Raw genomic sequence first — 14734 nt, 5'->3', positions numbered from 1 at the left:
CAATTCTATAATTAGTATAAGCTTTTAAGTAAGTATATATTATTAACTTTCTAATAATCTGCCCCAGTTGGAAGACAAAGAACAAGATTTTTCCTAACCCCAAGCTGAGTAGATGAAACCAGAAAGTCACCTTCTATGCATGCCTCTCAAATAAAATGCAGGTTTCTTTCGTCTTCCACCACACAGAAAGCTGTAAAAACTGTGGATTTGGGATGTATAAACTGTGCATACTATTTTTTTAAAAATGCCAGTGTACTACATAATAGGACTTTCCCATGCCTTATATCTATGAAGTGTTCCCAATAATTTAAAGAATGTAGTTATTTAGCTCTACTCATATAGCATTTATAGCAAACGGATATGAACAGATTCTGATTTCAACCCAACATGGGAAATATACAGCAGTAGAGTTATTAATTGTTAGCCTATGCAGAAAGTTTAAATATAGACACAAGTGATGGTGGAGCTTTTATCAGGCCTGGTCCTAAATATAATACAGACCCATTCAATTTTCTGGAGTTCATCAGAAGGCCAAGTGATTTCATTATGTAAGAACTCTCTTTAAATTTGAAAGTACACATAATATGTGTTGACACTTCACTAATAAAAACAGTTTCCAATTGCCACATTACTGAGATGTAAATGTACTCTAGTTATGACAGAATACTTCAGTCTTTTCTCCAAAAATGGATAACTTTAAATAATACTTTTCTTACTATGTCAGTTGGCAGTAAAAAAAAAAAAAGTTATAAGAGCTATGAAAAGGAAGCATATGATTAGATATGACACTTGATGTTAGCTCATGTCTGACTACTTGTATTTGCTTGGAAGGGTATGTTAAAATTCTAGCTTACATCATAGCATTCACTTGTCAGTAAGAATGGCTATCAAACCTAACCAGTTCTGGGTATGGTTTATTGCCCGATCAAAACCAAGAACATTAGTTCCACTCAAAATAAGCAAGAGCAAAACCCAGACTTATTCCAAAGTTCCTCATTTACATAATAAGTACCCGAGAGATTAAAAATGCCTGAATCCCTTAGCCAGATCTTGCAACTGAGAATAATAGGAGAGCATGTGCTAGCCTTTTGCTCCTTCTCTGGGAAGACAGAAGGCTGTGGAAATCTAAATGCCCCAGAAGTAAAAAGCAACTATAAATTCCAATGATAAGATACAAGCCTATGCTACTAGTATTATTCAGGTCACAAGGGGAAGGGGAGAACCCCAACATTATAAGTCACAAAAAAACCATATTATTTCAAATGAGTTTGATCAATGCTTCTTCAAATGCAAAAAGTTTCAGATTCTGCAATGGGAACTTTGCACCATAAGTGCATTGTATTTTCTATGTAATTCTATAAGGGTATTTAAAAACCTTTAAAAAAAAATCTAGGCATCTCACAAAAACAAGCTACACTAACAGTACTTTACCTATAAACTTCAGGAAGTCTGATGGATTCAACCTGGACATAAGCTTTGGGAGTTCAACTGTGCTTATTGGAAATGGAAATTCACTTTGAAGTGGACTTCAACCGACCTCCCGGTTTATATGCTGCTCTGAAGCCTGCCCTTGGAAAACTACTCTTGCAGAATGAGTCAATCTCATGCCTAACTCTACTTTCCTTTAAGGGCAGAGGACTTTGTTTCCTTAGTCTTACTTACTTTCAAAACAACTGTCCAAATAAAATAAAGAAGAAAGGGCTCTGCTTTGAAGGGATGCTCCTGGGAACTGTCACAAAATCAGACGGCTGTGGTAGTAAGCCAAGATATTTCCTATTCTTTGGCACTTTAATTTTTGCCTCGAGACAGTATTTATTAAGCTATGACCTTATACAGAGATCTTTCCTCTCAAATATGTAGAGTTTCTCCTCTCCCCATTACTGAGAATCACTTAATGACTAAAAACCTGGGGTAAAAGTTCATTATATCTTCCCTAAGATCACTGGATATTTTCTCATTAAGCTTGGGTAAGAAAAAACGGCAACAAAATACATTTTTGTCACCAAAGACTTACAGCAGAGATTTTTAAGGAAATCTTGCAAAATTGCAAAAAGAGGAATGAAATGTGTTTGGCAGAAAAATAAGACCTTCTACTTGAGTGCCTCCAGTTCAAGCAAAGTGGTCCATTCCTCTTGGATGACACCTTTTCAGAACCCAATATTGTCTATGGTGGCTGCTTGAGCCAAAATGCTAATAGTTTACAAAGTTTCCCCGGGCTATTTCATGTGGTTCAATGAAAATTGAGTATTTGTTTGTATTTATTCTTTTATGAAGTATAAGCAACAATACAACCATGAACATATGCTTTAAAAGTACCTCAAATAACAAAGTCATGCATTGATACATAAATGTCTTCTAATTCTTGTTGAATTATAGTTTCATCTCTCTTAAATTTTACAGGGTTCAATTTAATTGCATTTTTGGAATGCAAAGAAGAAAATGATTGTTCTAGTCTTGCTTCCACAAAAAGTTCAGAAACATTAACTATTCAACAAAGCTTTTTGTTGCTGAACTAAAACAAACATATTTTTTTCTTTCTCCAGCTAATTTTTGTTGTTGTCCTTTAACCTATATAGTTGTAGAACTGGAGCATAATTTCATTCTTAAAGGTACATCAAAAGGGCATTGTTGAAGGTTTGACCTCTTTAAGATTTCACTTAGTATGCTCATCTTCAAAACCTTAATAAAATGTATTTAATCAAACTTCAAATAAAAGGACATGTGCCAATTAATAGTTTCCAACATGGATTATAGTGGAGAGATTATGAACTTCTTCCAGGTATCACCTGAGAAAGAAGATACCTTGCTGATCGCACATCTGAGCCTTCCTAAGGACTTGCTTTAAAGTGACCAAATAACCAGCTTCAGATCGTGAGGAAGAGGCCCCTAGACCTGACTGCTCAAGTGTAATATTCTGTATGACATTCCTTCAGCACAAAACAGTTTCCCACAAGTAAAGAAAGATTTTACTTTATTAAAATAATGTTCAAGGGAAAAAAGGACCAGATTAATCAGAAACTTGTTCATAAAGGAAATGTGTATGTGGAGAAAAGCAATTATATCAAGCAAAGGACATAGTTTCCAGAGCTAAGCAATCAAATTACTAAAATTCCTTCTGCAGGAAAATTACAAAGTTATTTAACTGCACTTTATTAATGTGGAACATGATTATGATGATTTTAAATCTTTACTCTGCACCTCCTTCCTTCCCTGTGTCTTCCTTTTTTCTAATTCATTTCCCTCCAACAGTTATAAATTACATCATTTTTTGGACATATTCCTCTGTTTAACCTACCACCAGTATGCCAATTTTTTCAAGCTATTAATGCTTTTAGGTATTGCCACAATACACTACCTTTTGTTTAAAAATAGTTAAAAGTTAGCATTATAGAGCTAATTGAACTGGCAAAATATACATATTAGAATGCCTGCATGGGGATTGGGATTGTGCTAAAAAGGCAACACATGAAGCTACACAAATGTCCACACGATTATAACACTGATGCCTCAGTGATTTAGAGATTCTCAAGAATCCCTTGGCGATCTTGGCCATAATTTACCACAAAATTAATTATGCTTAAACTTAGATATTCACAATTAAGAGCCAGAAGAACCTCAGGGGCTAAATGGGCTCCTAAGGATCTTCAAAAGCTTTAGTTCAGAAAAGGGAGGACGTGAATTTGACTGCAGTTTTTCCCTTTCTCTCTTTTCTTCCATATTCTTTGAGCCTGTAAGAGGGCTTAAGGGAAAGGCAGAGCTTTATTTCACCCATCTCATAGAAATTGGGGAAAAGGAAAGCTTTTTGTTATATATATTCAAGAAAAAAAGCCAGAGTCCTTTTAAAGATCTCAAAAAAGAGGCTGGTCGTAGAGAAAAAATTGGAACTCTTTAGTGAGAGATAATTCTTTTTCTTGCTTTGTAATGGTTTGGTTAAAAAAAGAAATAGAAGAACAGCAGAACAGTTCCAGTATTTCTTGGCATGTCAATTAAAGGAATACATGCATTCTTATTCCTCTCTATATACCTTTCAAATATTTGGGAAATTTTTCTCACATGAAATGTTTTTCAAGTAAACTGTATATTAAACCCTAAGTAATGATGATGGAGAGGAGGAAACCATTTGATTCCTGGCAAAGACCTCAATTAGCCTCCGCAGTTTTTTTTGGCAAGATTTCAGAAGTGGTTTGTCAATGCCTCTTTCTTAGGGATGAGAGAGTGACTGGCCCCAGATCACCCAGAGGGGTGAAATAATTCAGATTAGTTTTTTGTAACTCAGGATCTTCCAAATATCTTGAGACCATAACTTCCAAAACTCCAATCCAATGGAATATATCTAAAGGGGAGGAATAGACTAGATCAGGGGTCGCCAACCTTTTGGACTTCAGGGACCACCAAACTCATAATTTTAAATCCTACAGACCCCTAATATGAATTTTGACTGATTGTGGCTTGCTGACGTTGGTTGGAAAGTAGGTCCTATATTCCAGAGCTGCAATAGTCACAGAACTGGCCCTTTGGACATCTCGGAGCAGCTGCTCCTCCACTCGGGTGCACTGGCCTGCAATAGATTGGAGGAGCTGCTCTGGGATGACCAAAGGACCAGTCCTGTAACTACTGCAGTTCTGGAATATGGGACCGATTTTCCCACCGTCAGCAAGCCACCCCGGGGCGGATTTCCCTCCTCCGCTGTTGGTCTTACCTTCCAGTTCCAGCTCGTGTGGCTCTACTCAAGGTAAGGTTTGCGCTCAGCTGAAGGGTGGGGGCCAGTGGGTGGGCAGGCCATGTGGGAGGCACAGCCTTGTGTTCCCGCATAGCCTGGATTGCTTTGGGGGGGGGGACATTTCTCTGCGGACCACCAAAATTTTCTCGCGGACCATCAGTGGTCCCTGGCCCACCAGTTAGCGACCACTGTACTAGATGACCCTTTGTAGCATCACACTGTTATAAAGTTTCAATAGGGTAGTGAAAGCTCTATATAGGCTGTCCACTGAGTCATTTGGGCTGTCTCTTTGACTCGGTCATTCATATTGTCATGGCTGAGTCATTTTGAAAAATGTGAAGTCAAAACAGATAGAGGTTTATGAATGAATGATCAGACTGTATATTTTGTTTGCAATAATTCAAAGCATACTACTAGATTATTAGCTGAGTACCCCTCTTTATATTTTAGTCTCCTTTTTTACCATCAACAAAATTGTTTGAAAACTAACAATTCACAAATCATGCTTGTTTTTAAAAAAAGCAACGTTGATTTCCAAAACTATGTTTCCTCATGTAACATGGTGATATGAAGTTACAATACATATTTACCTCTCATTTATTTTTGTAACAGAAAGGAGCTAGAAATCACAATTCTTACTTGTATAACATTTGAATGATGAAAAGTATAATGCTGCTAAAGACTAGGGTAAGGTAAACGCAAATATTAGATAACTTTTAAGACAAAAGCTGCCAGTTTTATTTATGGATATACACACAAATTAGGGAGCTGTGTTCAAAGGAAGGTATTAGAAACAGATCATGAACTAGTAAGATCTGTAAAGCAAAGAAAGTTCTTACCTGCTCGAGGTTCTACAGTCCTATTTGCACCTTCGTCCATAAAGACAAACCGTCCGCCACCAAAGTCTTCTGCATAGTCTGATAGGTAGAGCAGTGATGTGTAATCAAAGGAGCCATAGGTCACCTATAAAGGAAAGAGTACTGAATATCAAAAGAAAGCTTGGGGATTGTACTGGGTCTACAAATGCATAGGCCCTGAAAGAAGATGGTTATCTGGATCCCTTTCAGTTGGGCTCCAAGTCCAAGTATGGCAATGAGATTGTATTGATCTCATCTGTGTTTGATCTCTGGTGAGATGTATCCCTCCTGGTACTGAATGATATTTCAGTGGCTTTTCATACTATCAAACATAGTATCTCTCCCTTGACTGCCCCCAAGAGAAGGTGTAGGGCAACCTTACTTTGCAGTATTCTCCTCAATTTGGATCTGCTTCTTTTGCAGTCACATCACACTAGAGTTTCCATCTGCAATCAGCTACTTGTCATATTTTGTTCATAAACACTGTTACTAAACTAGGTTTCTCGATCCCATATCTTATCTGTTTTTTTTTTCAGTTTATGAAATACTTTGTATTTGTGATAAATTTCCTTCTGCAACTTTCAATAGATTGATTGAACTTTTCCAAGGATATTAGCTATTTTCATCCTCATTTCTAAAGAGGGGCTATTAACGAGCACTGTTTGAATCGGATTATTTAAAGTCAATTAGGCAACCTCTTAATCATCATGTCATCCATTCAACACACAATTTGCTAATCAGAATATTATGAGATCCTTGATTAAATGGTTTGCTAAAATTTAGAATGATTTAGAAATCTAGATGATCTAGAAATCTAGATGGCTGCAGCATTTTCACAATCTAATAAAGTTACTAAATAAAAAACTAAGGTTATTCTAATAAGACTTATCCATGACACATATATGCTTATGTTTAGTAATTATCACATTATTTTCAAGGTAATAGAGATCAGAGACATAATTACTGACTGGTGGATAGTTTCTTGGATGGTCTCTTTCTTGAATGGTCTCTTTCCCCATTTCAAAGATAGGAAAATTTGTTCACTTCCAGTCATATGACATTTCACCAGTTCTTCATGGTTTCTTAAAAATAACATACGAAGGTTTGTCAAACTATCAGCTATGCCCTTCAGTATCAAAGGATGCAATTCCTCTGACCCTGGAAACTTAAGATTCATGTAAAGAAAAGAAGTATCCTCTCATCATGTTTTGTTAAATTGTAGCTCTGTCCCTTCATTCTGCTCTTCATAATTTTCTTAGACCAGCTTTGCTGGCTCAGGAATTCTGGGAGTTGAAGTCCACAAGTTTTAAAGTTACCCAGGTTGGAGACTCCTGCCTTAGACAGCAAATATATTCTTGTGGAAGAAGACCAAACCAAACAGCAAGTAAGAAAAAGGCTATTTCCTGTTTGCCTTTTCTCATTTTCATTAAGCAGTTGGTATAATAATTTGTATTTTTCCCTTTTATGTTGAACATATATGAATAATATTTTTTCTACTTGTTCCACTAACAGCAAATAGGATTTTCTCCATTTGTTCTTTTTTAAAATATATTGTATCCAGTACTTATATACAATCACTTTTCAGAAGGAAAATTGTTATGTGCTGCATGTTCCAAAACTAATTTTCTTCCAAAAATTACTATCCTTCATCCATCTGTTTTAAGAATGGAAAAAATGATGAGGCATTAGCATATGCAAGTGAGAATATCTTTGTAGAGAATTGATCAGTTATTTTGCATAATTTCCTAATCATTTATTGAAAGACCCAAATGAGCCTTCTGCTGTATTTTTATTTCAGCTGCTGTTACCATAAAATAATTTGTGTAATAAAGTGAATAGGACTGCCTTCAAACACGAGGTCTGATATTTGTCTTAAAGTGCTTTAGCTTAAAGTGCTTAAAGCTAAAATGTCAATAACTTGCAACTATTTTCAGCACCACTTAACCTCTGCTGACAAGTGCAAATGTATTCCAACAATACAGGAAAAATCCATACAAATGTTTATGTCAGCAATCCACAATTTCCTCAATCAATAATATAGAGTGAAATGTCCATATGATGTTTCAAACCCAATTTTTCATAAGTTACTGAATAATCAGTATTTCTAATCTTATAGCTTTGAGAAAAATACATTTTCACTAGAATGAAAGTGTTGAAGGTCACAAATGTAATATTTGTGGAACCTTTATAACCCAGAAAAGGTGGTTTTTTCATTGTTTTTTCCTTATCTACCACAGTTCAGTTTTACAGAAGAGTGTAATCTCTATTGCAAAATGTGTTGCAGAATGCTGAGCTAAATGTTTTAGTGGACATTGTCACTCACATTCGGTTGAGTGGAAGGTAATAAGTTGGTGATCTCTTCCAATCACCAGAAAGGTTCAGAAAAAAGATATTGGCTAGATAAAGGACAGAATGCCCAGTTTCTTCCTGATGAATATAACTTCAGGATCTTTCCAAGCCTTACCATTTATGGGGAAGTAATGATGGACTGAGGACCTAAGAGCCACCACAAGATAAAAAACAGGCAAGTAGACTTGCTTTTTGATCATTCTTCTCCGGACAAGGAGTAGACTTGAAATTACAAGTGCTTCAGGCCACTCATGAAATGACTGCTAGACAGCAGTCTCCAGCAGGATTACAGCTCTGGGTGGTGAGGAATCAAATCAAATCAAATCAACCATTTATTGTCAATGCACAACATGTGTACAATGAAATTGAAATGAGCCTCCCTTGGTGCAGCCCCCCCCCCCCCTAAAAAAAACCATAAAATACATCTTGTATGTTGCGCTGGCCCTATAAAACTATAATATTAAACCTAATTGTGGTGTTATGTTGCAAAATAGTTATGAGGAAATAGCCATCTTGTTCAAATGGCAGTCAGAGCCTTTGAAATTGTCATGGACCAGGCTTAGGACTCACGTACGGAGTCTGAATCTGACACTGAACAACCTGCAGCTGAATTGGTAGTATGTCAAGAGGAATCACACGAGGCTGATCAAACACATGCACCACATGATCAGCTGGAAAAATCAGAAAATGACATGTGACCTCCCAGCCCATGCATGTGACAAGTAGAGAGCAGAGAAGGTCTAATAAGACTCCTCGCCAAGCAAAGAAGAAAATCTTCTAATTGGCTGCAACTTATCAAAGAATCTACTTTGTCTGTTTCTTTGCTGGAAATATCTCATGTCTCAAATCACATTTGTGTGTGAGTTTGGTTCTTGGGCCTTTAACCTTTGGACTAGTTGATAACCTTAACTTGATCTTGAAACACTGAGCTGGTTCTGGAGGATTCTTTGGCATGCTCCAGTTTTCAAAGTAAAGGCAAGCTTTGGCTTTGTTTACGTTTCTTGTTTCCTGTAACTTCTTCAACCTAGTAAACTGATAATTACCCAAGAAATGTATGTGTGTGACTGAAGCCTGCAGCAGGGCACTAAAGATACTAAGCTCACAAATTTCCTTTTTTAATCACTTTCAGACATTACTTGCTAACTAATTTGCAGCTGTTATGAACCTTTAGCTTGACAGGTTTTATAGCACCAGGTATTTCCTTCAATCCTTAGCCAAATAAGTTTTAACTAAAAGTTTAAATATATAAACTTTTTTTAATAAACAGCAAAAGGGTGATTAAAAGTTTGACTTTAGAAGGTTACAAACGAACTAAGTGTTCAGATAAATATGAAATAAGATTTTGGAATTAATTATAAAGAATCCTTCCTATGGGAAAATGCTTTTGTTTTGCTTTTTTCTTTCTTTCTTTAAGATAATAAGACTTTAAAAGTTAGGTACTAAAGTGAACTAAACATTATAAAGTTGATACACACAATTACAGAATTAAGCAAAGTATTTTAACATTACACAATAACTAAAGATATTTTTGAACAATGGATCCTGAAGTTCATTTTAAGAGTATCCACCTCTAGACTACTTAAAAGATGTTATGGAAAAGAAATAAGTTCTATCTGACAATATCAATACTAATTTGACAATGACTTTAAAATGACAGGGTAAAAGAACAACATGGAAAAAGATGTTACCCTAGTCATACAAAGGAAACAATTTTTAGAACCTAAAAAATTAAACAGGAATCTCCATATCAAGGGTTGGAAATCTATATTAAAGATTTGCCATTTTTCCTCAGAGGGGAAAAAACCCCTAGTGACTTATTATATCACAGTTTTAAGATAATGTTTAATCCATGAAATGTGAAAGCATATTGATACAAAGAAGCACCAATCAAAGCCCACCCCAAAACTATGCATATAATTCTGAGTTCCTTCTAAAAGCAAAGAAGAGAATATAATGAAACAGACCATGTTCCATGTGAAAGCTCAAATGATGGGAAAACCTATCCATTTAAACTACCTTCATTCCTTTCATTTTTCCAGAGTTCATATAATGCAAATTATTACTAATCATTACTGTACTAATAATTATTACTTGCCCTCAACAATCGTTGTCTACTAGGATTAGTCTTTAACATCTTTTATCTTTTTATGTTTTACTGATTTTATTGTAATGTCTTTGATTGTTGTGAAATGCCCAGAGTCACAGAATGTTGGCAACATCCAAGTTTAAAAAATATGATTTGTTGCACAGCCAGCCATACCTTTAGACTGGATTTAGCCATATATGCAATCCTTCCATTATTATTATTATTGTCTTGTTGTTATTGTTGTTGTGGTGGTTAATCTTTGATGAGATTCACAGACTTTGGGGCTGGTTGATAGATCAACAGGTCGAGTCCTGACCAAGGACCTAGGAACTGTTCAGGTAACGTTCGAGGATATAAGCTGTTCCAAGTAGGGTGGTTTTTTTTTGCAGAATCATGGTATTCAAGTCTAATAAATTCAGAATTTCCAAATAGCGAGGTAGCTCTTTAGGTATTGTTCCAAGGGCTCCAATTACAATTGGGATAACACACGATTTCTTTTTCCAAAGTCGCTCAACTACAATTTGTAAGTCCCGATACTTTGTGATACTTTCTTGCTGTGTGTCTACAATTCGTGCATCACCAGGTATTGCAATGTCAATGAGCCAACCCTTTTTCTTTTCAACTATTGTTATGTCAGATGTATCGTGGGCCAAGCGCCTGTCTGTATGAATTCTGAAATCCCACAAGATCTTGACTTTTTCATTCTACAGAACCATCTCAACCTGATGCTCCCAGTAGTTGTTACTATACTCAAATCCAAACTTTTGGCATAATGAATGATTTTAGCAACTCAGTTCTGGCCTTCTAAGTAGTCAGTTTGTGAAATTTTGCTGCATCCACTGATTAAATAGTCAACTGTTTCATCTTTCTCATTACAGAGGCAGCATTTGCTGTTGGTGGTGACATGCTGAATCTTTGCCTTCATGCAATTTGTGGCTAAGACTTGTTCTTGAGCAGCCAAAATAAAGCCTTCAGTTTCTTTTTACAGTATTCCTGAGTTTAGCCAATTCCAGGTAAGCTTTTGGTCAGATGACGGTGATGATGATGATTATTATTATTACAAGAGGTATGTTCAATTCAATAAAAATGAAATAGATGAAATGTTATAAATGTTATGTTATAGTCTTTGAACTTACATTGGGAGGATTGGCTAAAAAACGTTTTTACTACTAACTTCCTTTTCTGAACAGAAAATCGGAATGTAAACTGAATAAATAATGGATTACAGCATACAAGTATAAAAGGCAATAGAAAGTCAACGTGATAAAAAAAAATTCTAAAAAATAAGAAACTAAACATACCCCCAAAATAAGATCCTCAAAGTCATATACTAAAAATATTTTAGCATTATCAAGATAAGAAAATCCTCCTAACGAACAAAGTGTTACAGATGCTGATCCTACATTTTCATATTATCTAGCAAAACATAATAACAATCAACAGAATGGCCAGACTGATTATGTAATAGGAATCAGCCCTAGGATTTTAACTTCTAAATTTAGGCTCAACAAAAAGGGGAGCACTACAAATTTAAAAGTCCTTCTATATCCATTTAGTCATTAATACGTTTCATTAAGCTCAGCAGGAGTTACTTCCAAGAAGGCACACGTGGTACTTACATGCTAAAATTACATCAGAGCATCGTGACTCTTTATTTAGAGTGCTAGCACTTATATATGCAGGACACCAATGCCAAAGGTAGATATTTAGAAGAATATTAAGGAAAATATTATTTCAAAATCTCATTACCTTGTCAATATGAGGATGCCAATATTCATCATGGGTTGTCTTTGCTTCTGAATTATTTATTCTAGAGAAGAAAGTTGGCTTCGTCAAATACATGGAAGACGAGCTGATGCCAAAAGTAAGAGCTATTTTTTGTTGAATTCTTAGCCTCACATCACTACAAATGAGAAAAGACCACCAGAACTGAGTAAAACTGCACAAAACAAGATTTATTTTAAATATATTCTTTTATTTAACAATATCTAACATACACAGATTATTAAAATAAATTCATGCACATTGTCTCAAGAATTCTATAACATATGTGTAACACAATTAATTGGATAGCAGCCTTAGAGAGAATAGATTTTATTAATTTGTTTATAGTTCAGTTCAGTTTAGTTCTGAAGCTTCCAATGATACAAATACTGTATATGACATGCACTTTATATTCTACTACTGTAACCTTCAATCTGAAAAAAGTGTAATTTGTTATTTCTTTTTCTAACTGTGCTCAGTTTCACACATCATAAAGGTCATAAATCAGATTTATAAAACACAACGGGTGAATTCAATCTTGCCATAGAAAAGCTTCTTACCCAACAAACACTTTTGTTAATGGAAGTGGAGGCATAAGAGAAATTCTGTCAGTTTTGGGTGGAAGGCCTGAAGCAGGCAGAGTGGGAACCAGCGATAGTACTATTATCTAAAAACTGGGCAGTTATTTCCCCTTCAAGGCCAGAAGAGAATTGGCCAATATCCAAAGAGGTAGAAAGAAAAGACTTAGAATTTAAGTGAATGCTGTAAAACTCTAAGTAGTCTCTGAGTTACAACTCTTAGTTCAGAACCCATTCAAAGTTACAGCCACACTGAGAATAAATGGTACTTAAGCCCCATCACCAAATTTATAGTCATTGCAGCATCCCTGAAGTCATGCAATCACAATTAGGGTGCTTACCAGCCCACCTGCATTTATAAGCTACAGATGCACTTCACCCCCTACAACTCTGTCCTTTTGGCCCCCTGTATTCATTAGCCCCTGCTGTCCTGCATGTCCCGCTGACCTTCACTGTCTTCTTACCCCCGAAGCCACTGAGTATTTGAGCATAATACATTTGAATGTTTCTCTATATCCATGTGATAGAATCCAGTGTCCATATTCTCAATTTTTATCCACACTGGAAAATTTAGAAGAAAAGATTTTTTTTTCTTTTTCTTTGTAACTCAAAACTGTGTATCAGAAAGTCTTATTGAACTTTGAGTTGTAACTTTGAAGGGTTGCTCAACAAATGGTAATAATTTAAGAACTACCTGTATTATATAAATGAACACGTTTTTATACCATCTCAACCATCATTTCTTTGTCGATTTTATTGATATTCATCTGAACAAGAATGCTTTGGGAAATTTCTTAACATATTTCAATAAACATGGTGATCTTTAAGTCAATTGAAATGTCCCTGTTATGATGGATAATGGGTTCGTGTGTCATTACTCAAAGAAAAACCACTTTTACCCAATTTGGGGCAATTTACACAGGTTTGGGAAACACTGATCTAACAGCACAAACTTGCACATAGCATAAATGATTCTTTCTTTCATTATCCACACTGCTTCTTTTCCGTATTTCGGTTCTACCCTTTAAAAAAAAAAGTTTATTCAAAAAAGTTTATTCAGAAAACTTATTTTACCAAAGCAAATCAGTTTGAAAGTCTTGTCTATTTTTTCAGTAAGCTTTGCCCATCATTTAAAAATCTTCCTCAATAACTAGTTTCTATTCATAGACTATTTGACAAAAATCAATTCAGGCACTCTAAGTAGACAATAGGGCTTTTCTTTAGCTATTCCCTTGAGCTGCCGCTCTGAAAGCTATCCAGACTGAATTGTACTGAAAAATCCTTTAAGGATTTCTTCTGTGCTCTCTTACACAATAGCTGTGATTATATTGAAAATGCATCAGATGCTCTTTAATGCAGAGCCATGCTCAGAGATGATAATCCAAAATGAAAGGTTATTTTTATATCAACCCACCATTTAGACTTGTGTTTATCTGCCTTTTCAGAATGAATCTTCTACCTAGAACTGGATGTATTAGAGACAGTATCGAGTACAAGAAGAAAATACACAATGTAACCTGAATTGTGATCATAATATCTACACAGCTGGAATTCATTCATGAGTCAGATTAATATAATTAAGACTACCTCATCTTTTTCTGGTTCAAAATACAACATGGCAATACAATTAATGCTTCCCAAAACAATCAGACTGACAAAAATTCCTGACAAACAATGACAAGTCCAGAATGCTCTCACTAAGCATCCCCTCTCCAAGTTTCTATTCAAGCATCATCCCGCAGTCCTTCTCTAGTCCTCTCCAATGGCAATGAACAACTGATGCCAACCAAGGCTAATGCAGTGTAGTGGTTCAGATGCAGAATCAGGAGTAGGGAGATACAGGTTCTCGTCCATCAGCCACAGAAGCCCACAGGTTGATTTTGGGACAGTAACTCTCTTTCAGCCTAACCTACCCTTCAGATTTATTACTGTAGGGAAAAACATGATGGCAACTTCATATCAACTTTACTAATCTTAAGTATTACCAATCTTGAAAAAGAAAGCTGCACAAGAGACTCTCTCCTTTTGCCATTTAAGACTGTACCAAAATCAAATGCTGAGATTAAATAAAGTCTAGGATGCCTCAAGCTACGTTTAACCAAATTCTTTCAGTGTTCTACCCCGCCATTCATTAGTGGTAAAACAAGTGATTTCATGAAGATTTTTCTCTTCAAGCTATTAAAATGTTTCCTGAACTAATATTTCTACAATGCAAAATATTTCATCTTACTTTGCTATATAACAAGTTGAGACAATGATCAATTCAAAAATTATGCTGCAATATAATTTTTTTCGAATACAGTAATAAACAATGGGTACTAGTATAATGAAGTTGTATTAGCCAGCTGACTGGAGAAAGCAAAAATAAAATTTTATAATA

General features: G+C 35.5%; 1 protein-coding gene across 3 annotated transcripts in view; it reads right to left on the bottom strand.

Moving 5' to 3' along the window:
- OGFOD3 (2-oxoglutarate and iron dependent oxygenase domain containing 3) overlaps positions 1 to 14734 on the bottom strand; it is a 34489-nt gene that overhangs the window by 1369 nt on the left and 18386 nt on the right. For all 3 annotated transcript variants that reach the window (XM_026667561.2, XM_087955705.1, XM_087955706.1), the window contains 2 exons: positions 11762 to 11915; positions 5560 to 5683 (listed from right to left, as the gene is read on the bottom strand). In XM_026667561.2, coding sequence (XP_026523346.1) covers positions 5560 to 5683; positions 11762 to 11915 — 278 coding nt within the window. The remainder of the gene's footprint in view (positions 1 to 5559; positions 5684 to 11761; positions 11916 to 14734) is intronic.

The sequence above is a fragment of the Notechis scutatus genome, chromosome 2 (genome assembly GCF_049901735.1).
Source record: "Notechis scutatus isolate UNSWTSFEM ecotype Mainland chromosome 2, rNotScu1.2, whole genome shotgun sequence".
NCBI lineage: Eukaryota > Metazoa > Chordata > Lepidosauria > Squamata > Elapidae > Notechis > Notechis scutatus.
This window is presented reverse-complemented; position numbering and strand designations above follow the sequence as displayed.